Raw genomic sequence first — 9,742 nt, 5'->3', positions numbered from 1 at the left:
AATTCACGTAATTTAAAAAATCACGAATTAAATCGATAACACTTTCTAAGAGTATCTCTTACATAACTGTGATGCCAATTTCCAAACAAGTTGATTATTTTTGTTTTAACTTTACTCGTATACCCATTGTAAAATTATAAAGTCAGCACTTACAATGCTCGTAAAAATTCCGCCAACAATATTTATTGAAATTTTTCTCAAATAAAGTAATGCAATCACACACGACTCATTAACTTGTTAAGATTTTTTATTCAAGGCTTTTTGAAAGAGAAATGCGTAATGGCGTAAGAAAAATTACTAATCCTCATCGTCGATCCATTTCTCAAGTCCAACACTATGGTCGATATCTGACGTAGGCGCGTAAAAATCGACGCGATTCGATGCCATCCCTTTTATTCGCCATACACTGCCTCGCTAGAATTAAGGACTTAATGTATAATCGTAAATAGAAACTAACACGGCCGCCATAAATCTCATCGCCCCATACTGTACAAATTCTTCGGACTAAGTTTAATAATAATTATTATTACGCATTACGTATATCTCTAATTTGTCGGACGTATCGGCGCCGCCATCGTCGCAGTACTTGCTGCTGCCACTTAATAATTAATGGTGTCTGTAGCAATAACATCAAAACATAACTAAGCAATAATAATTCATATTTAATAATAATAATAATAATAATAATAATAATATAATAAAACTAATACTCCGCATGTCCGCCATGTAGATTCGAAACTACATGGTGGACCTGACAGGTCAATTTTTAAAACAAAATCAAAATAATAATTAATAGTGATGATGATGATAATGATAATAATAATAATATTATAATAATAGTTCGTAAATAGAGTCATGTGTCTATAAAACTTTTCTACAAATAGATACACCGATTCTCGGGGCTAACCGCGTCACGTGCGTCTCTCTCATTTTTCGATTCCACGATATTATTTTTTTTTTGTTCCGTATACAATGAGCCGGAGTTTAGGCGCGATCATATTTCTTTATTTTTTTTGGCATTTCGACAGAACAACCGAAAGATCCTTGGGCTACGGCCACAAAATATACAATAATTACGTTGTGTACTCTTAACACGATAACAGATACGTGGAGCGAAACCAATATACAAATATATGTTCTGTTGTTCCATAATGTTTTTGCATATTTATATGCGTAAATCGAGCACAAGCACGAAATATGGACTTGACATGTCATATTGATGTATAATAAAAAAATGTATTTTTGGTCAAGAATCCTTTCGCTCAAATATTTCCTTATTTGAATGAAAATTTAAAAAAATTAAAATGCAACTTTACTTTTGTAACTGTAAATTAAACATTTCGCAAAATTACTTACTAAAGATCTACTAAAGACTTTGCAAATAAAAATAAAAAATGGATTTTATCGATTTAATATATCACTTTATCTAAACTTGTAAATTTAATTAAATAAATTGATTATATTAATCATAAATGACTATTATCTTCGATATATATATCGTATCATTATTATGAATCATAGCATTACACTTGTCTTAAGAAGCTGTATTATTTTCTGGAATTGGAATAATAGTTTAAAGTATATATTCCGTGAATATTTTAATCAGCTACGCTCAGCGCTTATTACATCCGTAAATACGACCATATTTCTGCGAGTGCTCTCGCTATCTTACTGAAACTTAATTTTTGCAAAAATTGTTTAATCTTACACACGCATATATTATGTTCTACTCCATTCTTTTTCATTTTGCACATTACATGTTAAAACACTATTACAATTACGGTATGTAAGTAGGTACTTCGCTATGTGAGGAGATACGTGAGTACATCGTACGTGCGAACTCATACTCGCAGCTTAATCATTACATTACGTATGGGAATATTATTTATAGCATTACTTTTTTTTTAGTTTAGGTAAAATTAGCGGTAGAATATTAATACGAATACGTTTTTTCTTCCATTTATTTAGGTATGCTTTTTTGCTTTGATTACGGACGTCTATTTGGAGCTGCTCACCGTTATTATGCTATTTTCTCATTCAATTAACAAGATATTTTTCTCCTCAGTTTACGTACTTGTTTAAATGTATCCTAAGATTTTACCGCATCAGAAAAAAATTCTACTTTGATGCGAGATACAATAGATTTTCATTTTCTTTTGTCCATATATATATAATATATACTTATTATTTTTAATAATATATATATAATATGGTATTGTGTACAATATGATTTTACGTCATTAGAGTTATTAGGCGATCCATGTCATATTTAGGTCTTGATTTTAATCTAAAAATGAGTGAGTATTGCCAGAGATTCTACGTATATTCTATTTTATAAATATATACATATATTAATAAAATTTAATCTAAAGATGTATACTCTCTTGAAAAAGACAGGCTCAATTTTCAATTCTTAAAGTAAGATTTTACTCTGAAGAATTTTCAATTTTTAAGAGTTGACATTTCAATCTTCAGAGTAAAATTCAATCTATAAGTTTTAAAGAGTATGTATATATATATATATATATATATATATATAAAATCTTTAGATTAAAATCTTATTCTTTAAACGAATAATAATAAATATATTTTTTATTCTTTTTTATAATAATTCTAAAATCAATGAAAAACGAACACATTGTATTGCTCAGCATTAAACAACATGTTTATTTTCGATTTTATAGTTATTATATTAAGAATAGCGTTATATACTTTAAATAAAATTTGATCAAGATATTTATGATAAGAAATCAAGACCTATGCATCGATCGCACTAATATGGAGGAAAAAAAAAATTAGGTAATAATTTATATATCTCGATTATTTCTTTCAGGTTTATCTTCTCCTTTTTTTACGAACTCTAAGTAAGTAATACCAACAACGGGTTCTATATCTATGGAAAAATCTACCCTGACACCAAATTACGTATTTAATGTACTAAGAATGAGATACTCGTCCGGTAATGTGGTTCGTGTTTCTCGTACATATATACGAGCGTGTATCCATGTGTAGCTTATTTTTTTCTCTCATTTGTTGCTCATTTTCATTCAAATTAGTGTGTACTCGCGAGCACTTATATAATTTTCAATATACGGTTGAAAAGAATAATACAAAATATTACAAAATGCAAAAATTATAATTCTTAACTAATTTCGATCGAACGTTATAGAAATATGTTATAAAATTTTGCATGTAAAACATTTTATCTCAACTTTAGGTTAAATGATTAAATTTTCTCATAACGATAAATAAATTAACCGTATGTTATGTGTACTTGTGTATATGTAATTTTTCTTGTGTATCGAAACGGCAGGATAATCGAGACAATTACTTTGTCAGAATCTTGACAAAATGTGGTTGCCAAGGATATTGTACAATTATTTACCATCTATATCACGCTTTCAAGAACGTTCAGAAAGATATATTCTCGAGAAAATCAATGTTTATATACTCACGGCACGTTACCTCGTTCTTCAATGTCTGAATATCATTTATGTCTTTCCATTATAACATTTATATTTCTTAAAATTCTTCGACAAAATTCGCGAATTCAACGATATTTTATTGCTCACGATAGGATACTACTTTTTACTCTCACATTGGTAAAAAAATAAATACCCTAAATTTTTATTGTGTCTAAAATAATTTACTATATTATTAACAAAAAGTTTTATTTCTTGCGATTTATATGAATTGACGTATCGGAATGTTTGAAAAACATAAATATGTTTCTCTTATATGTTTTTCTTGTATCCGTGAGTATAGGTTTTTTGTGCGAAACCGAGCGTACCGTAAGAGCTGTTTTCAAGAAAAAGTTTTTTATAGCACATATATTATATTACATATGCTTTACTATATAATTTATATAAAACCAGATCTTTATCTTCAAGCAAAATACAATTGTCTTTATAAAACCCATATGTAGATAAAACTTAAATAAATCTATTTATGTTTGATGAATAATTAAAAATTTCAATATACAAAATCGGCATAAGTATTATTTAGCTAATTTGTTTAAAAAATGTACGTGCATATATTGAATTTTTTTCACTGAAAGAAGCGACATAGGGAAAAATAATCATGTACACCCACTGCTTATGATTGTAGACCGATATCTAGAAGAAGTATCGCAGTTATTGGAAGTCCGCAATCGTGCGAGAAACACATTCGTTTCAACGAAAACGTCGTGAATTTTATGCCTTTTCTAATTTTGCTTAGTAATCGTACGAAGGAAGTGTGACGTTGAAGATAAAACATTTCAACGTCAAAAATGATGAAATCATTATCGCGAAATCGCGTCATCGTTTTTCCTTCGGAACGAATGCATCTTATAAGATCTAGCTAATCAACGAAAATTCGTACATGCAAGATAAGTGATTAATCGAAGATTAGTTAAATTCTTATTTTGTTCGCTGATTTCTTACAATTGAATGCCGGTTTGTTTATAGAGCTTTGATTTATTTCCCTTTTTTAAGGTCTCGATTAATCGAAATGTCGTTAATAATCCTGTCGGCCCATATAACCATTAATCCTTCAGTTTCAGTCCATTTAATTAGTCTACTCACCGCCTCGATGTAATTATTGGCTCCTCATGGCAGTATCGCGCCAATTCGTATGTTCATCGCTTGATAATCGCGATGGCTCATTGTGTAGCACCCGATTAACAATATACATTATACGCTCTAGGAATCAGTCACAGGCTGAGCCCCGTGCGAGGCGGTTTCGTATGTCGCCCTTCAGGAGCTAGCCAAGTAAGTACGTAGCTGGGGTGGGGTGCGTTCATTTTCTATGTTTCGAATTTTTAGTTTTTACTAAAGTTTTTCGTAAACATCTACTTATTTTTCTTGCTTAAAAAAAAACAAAAAAAACAAAAAAAAGAACCGACTCAGCAAGGCATTCGTCGTACCTTTATTTTGGTCGCCCAGAGAAGATCGCGTTGTGTGTATCTTCCAAGCTTCCTAAATCCTCGCTATCTTCCCCTCTTGATAAAAAAAAAACACCGATGACTGCATCCGCTAAGTCTTCTACTTGAGAGCCAGCAGCTCACTGACTCAAGGAAGAACGCAAAAATCTTTGCATCAGATGTTTCGTACCTGTTTCTCGCGTGCGAAGAGGAAGAGAACTCAGGATCTTCTACGTGATCGACCTTACCAACTACTTCGCTTCGGAATCTTCGTCCAGGCCGCTCCAGTCTCTTGTGTCTTCCTTAAAAGAAAGAGAGTCGGCTCAGTAAGGTATCCTATGTGGGTACCTTACTGACTGCTTTCAGAAGATCGCTTTGCGTTTTTTCCAGGCCGCTTACGTGATGCTGCTGCTGATGCTGAAGAGCGGCGCTCTGCTGCTCCTGCTGTAACTTGGCCTGTTTCTCCGCCTGCTGTTTTTTCATCATATCTTGCTCCTCACGCTCGCGTCTGGCTTGTTCGTTGATCTCTTTGACTGCCCTCAACTCCTTTTTCAGTTTCATTCGTCGATTCTGGAACCAGATCTTGATCTGTCGTTCCGTCAGGCAGAGTGCATGCGCGATCTCTATTCGTCGTCGTCGCGTCAGATAGTGATTAAAGTGAAATTCTTTTTCTAATTCCAATGTTTGGAACCGCGTGTATGTTTGCCGACCTCTGCGCCTCGGACAGCCATTTGGACCTGAAAATGTTAAGAAATCTAATTTTTGAGACCACTCGATAGTCTCTAGACTCCTTTTCTTAGATAAATTATAATCTTAATGCGCAACAAATTTATTTAGATTAAAATTAAAAAATGTTCAAAATTATTTTTAATCTAAAAGCTTTTTTTTGTATTTCTAAAATAATAAAATATGTTAACAAATTGAAAAATACAAATATATATTAATATATATTAAAAGAAAGCAATATAAATATATATATATTCCATATATTTCTGTAATAAAGAATTGTACCGTAGATATCTTTGATCAATTCTTTTATTAATTTTTTATGAAGCGTAATCTCACCAACAATAATAATTTCAAATAAAGATATATTCTCTTTCTTGTTTTTGACTGATAATTTCAGGTGCTCTTTACACCCCATCACAAATCTTAACTCTCTCCTCACTTTCTCTCTCCAAAAAGAAAAAAATGTTCTTTCAACCTGCCGCTTATTGCGAGGGTTAAAACATATAAAAAAGGATGAATAAAAATAGAAAGTTCCCCAGGAAGCTCTCACGAAAGTTACAACGAACCCTTTCTAGTGCTATTTCACTCGTTTAACTTTCTCCAAGAATTTATGTCATAAACAAAGATACAGGCGACTTTAAATTTTTTACGGGTTCCAAAGATACGAATCGAAACAGGTAAAAAAAACCGATGAACAGGTAAAAAAAAGTTTGAGCGATGTTGTGGGATTTATTTGAACAGTTTCTACAACAGCACAAGTTGGCTATAATTAAATGATAGTAATAATAATTAAAATCAAATGTAAAATAATCAAGGAATTATAAAAGCTAGTGAGGCAAATTTAACTGTGATAGTTACATATAAATGGTCCCTTTACACTGCAATATCATTGCTAAATTTCGAATGTATTTTCGTAATCAATTCAAAGATAATTTCACTTTCAGTTGTCGCCACGAGCGAGGCGCATTTCTTTTTTGAAGATCACTAAGAAACCGGTTCTTTAGTGTGCAAAGAGTGGACAGCCATAATACCATCATTCGCGGAGCGACGCTGAGTGGCTATATTATTGCCTCATGATGAAGCAAATGCGTGCTACTGACCAATAAAAGATAGCAAGATTTTTCTTTCCGATTATTTTACGAGAGTACGAAGATTGTATCAAGACGATACAAAAGTGAGAAAATTAATTATTATATTGGTTGGAAATCAAAGGAATGAGTTACAACAATTAGCCACAGATGCAAGTTGAAAGTAACATACATGTATATATGTATATGTAAGAATATATATGTATAAATATAAAAAAAAAGCATTTCAGTTTTTATTTAATAACCATATACTATAAAATAGAGATTTTTTTATCAAAACTACGATTTAATATGCAAGATTTTACGATCGGAAATTAAAGAACGGTGAAAAAAATAATATATAATTACATTTTGATAATCGTTAGCCTTGAACTTGCTGAATCGAGAAGAATAAATGTAAATACTACTTGAAATATATCGCATTCATAAATAAATAAAACTAAAGCATAATCATATTTCGTAGGAAACAGTAATGCTATTTATGAAGCTTGGTAAGCGATCGCAATTTACACTCAAGTTATGGTAATAGTCATGTAGTCGTGATTCGCTTACATCTTACGGAATAGCATGTCGAGAAATCGGATTAACAAATAGCAAAGGGGATATTACCCTATGACAGATTTAAGCGAGAGGCACCGTATTTTCTTTCATCATAATGATACTCGTGCTATATAGCGAACGGAAGCTCGAATGACACGCACGAGCGCAATTCTCGATGCAGGATGACCCATCAAATACGTATCGCTTTGGGCCGCGCGAGCAGAAAACTCTTGGAGAATGCAGAGAATGCTGATATTGAATTCAGCATGGCCGTTCTCACCAATGCGGTCCACAAGCTCGTGACGGTGTACGCGTATACCTGAATCAGCGACCACATTCACGAATTCCGCTTTTTATGTACGTGTGGTAGGACCAGCCGTGTCTGTATTGGTGCGAATCAACACCGTTTTTAGCACGGTCGTGTGCGTTCAGTTTGGCACACGTACGTTCGTTGCAGCCACGGGGTGGTTACTGAAGCCCGAAGGGTGGGACATAGGTTACCTTGGCAACCCAGAGGGGAGACCATTCCATCCTCCTGGCGGCATATCACGCAGGAGCAAGCCTAGCACAGCAACCAGAAAACTCTTGGTTGCATCCTCTCCACCGACTCTAGAAGAGCCCGTCGATCTTGGAAGACGGGTGAACTTGATTGCGCCCACTCCATTCGCCATAAATATGGCCTATCGGCGATAGAAGTGCTGGTGTGCGAGTATTATCAATAATTTCGATAGGGAAAACTAATGCCGCTGTGCCAGAATTATCCAACGAGAATAAAGTTGCGCGCTGAGCTAGAGGCTTACCAGAAGCATGAAATAAGACATTCGTTTGATAAAAATAAATAAAGTTACTTTTCTGAAATAAAAATGCAAAACATTTTTAAAGAACTTAATGTAAACGACAGTTAATTAATAATTTTCTTTACGTGTATAAACTTTACGTACTTTACATAAAATGGTCAATGCTTCTTTTGAAATTAACCGTAAAAAAAAAAAAAAAAAAAATAAAATAAATAAATAAATTCATGCATGGAATAAAAGATTGATATCGCTTATCTCTAGAAACCCGCAAAGTGTTAATTAGCGTTCTGTCGTAAATGATTCGGAGACAAATAAATTATAGTCAATTGTCAGCGGTCCATTGCCACTCTACAGAAGGGCGATGAGATGCGCGCATAGAAATACGCTATTATGGATGGCACAGACCTGTGTCTAATTACGGTCATATACTAAGTTTCATATTTGCTTTAGATCTGTTTTAGCATGCAGCTCAAGACTTGGGGAACAATTGTGGATATTGTGGAAATTGTCAGACTATTGTCTCCAACAATCTGTACCACTACGAACCCAGATTTGCAGACCTACACTATTTTTTATATAGATGTCTAAAGAATTATTCTTTGTTTTAAAAAGTAACGAACGTTTATCATTACATCATACATTTCATCAAATCTTTTTGATATCGTTCCGTTACACAAACTAAATGAATTGATGAGATATAATTTTTTTATTAACTTTTATAAATAATCCGTCAGCAATTAATGCTCTTAAATCTATTAAATTATATATTAAGCAGTGTCCATTCGATGTTGTCAGATGCTTTCGCGTTTATGAAGCAATTCATTTAGTGCGATCAATATTGTCATCCCTATGTAAATGAGCCAGTATCATTAAATCTTAACACTGTAGTTGTATTATTCCTTCGATCGAAGTATCAAGTGCGAGCTAAGAACGGATATTAACTTATTAATGAGTCACGCTACCACTAGAACACTCTGAAGTGTCTGGATTCCATCTAAAAATTAACTAGCCTGTAGACTATTACTACAATACTAAAAATTTGAGCAAATGTAGCATGATGATGTCGAAAAAGTATTAGACAGATTCTGCGATATTGCCAACTGTCTAGTCTTGACAACACCTGCAAATCGCAAACCCTCGCGTCTAGATATGTCGCATTATGGCCTAACCCCTCTTTGTTCGACCGCTGGAGGGCCCATGCGTGAGCCCCTCAGCGATTCATTCATAAATATCTCAAAACGGCTTAATTTCGTGGCGCTGCGGGCAAATAAAATCTCGAGCCGGTGAAAAATGTAGACAGTTTGCCAGATGAAGGAGAACGAGCGGGGGAAAGGAGTAGAGAGACGAGAGAGGAGATACGATGTAGCCACGACCCACGATTCGCTTGATCGCCGTCTCGGGTCACTGCAGCTCTGCCAGAGAACGATAGAGTTGGAGAGGACCGGATAGGAGGCAAGTTAAAGAAAGGGAAGGGAATAGAAGTGGAATGTAAAAGAAATGGTTGAAAGAGAGAGAGAGAGAGAGAGAGAGAGAGAGAGAGAGAGAGAGAGAGAGAGAGAGAGAGAGAGAGAGTAGTAGTAAGAGAGAGAGTAGGAGAGACGAAGAAGTAAGTAGTATATACGTCGTCGTACGTCGTACGTACGTACGTACGTACGTCGTACGGTCGTACGTAGTTACGTACGTAC

General features: G+C 33.9%; 1 protein-coding gene across 1 annotated transcript in view; it reads right to left on the bottom strand.

The window, feature by feature from the left end:
• Positions 1–5,239: 5,239 nt before the first annotated feature.
• The window catches only part of LOC105617529 (homeobox protein abdominal-A homolog), a 24,636-nt gene continuing 20,133 nt past the window's right edge, over positions 5,240–9,742 (bottom strand). The window contains exon 3 of the mRNA XM_012199085.1: positions 5,240–5,640. Within this exon, the coding sequence (XP_012054475.1) occupies positions 5,240–5,640 (401 nt within the window). The remainder of the gene's footprint in view (positions 5,641–9,742) is intronic.

Source organism: Atta cephalotes (assembly GCF_000143395.1).
Source record: "Atta cephalotes unplaced genomic scaffold scaffold00013, whole genome shotgun sequence".
NCBI lineage: Eukaryota > Metazoa > Arthropoda > Insecta > Hymenoptera > Formicidae > Atta > Atta cephalotes.
This window is presented reverse-complemented; position numbering and strand designations above follow the sequence as displayed.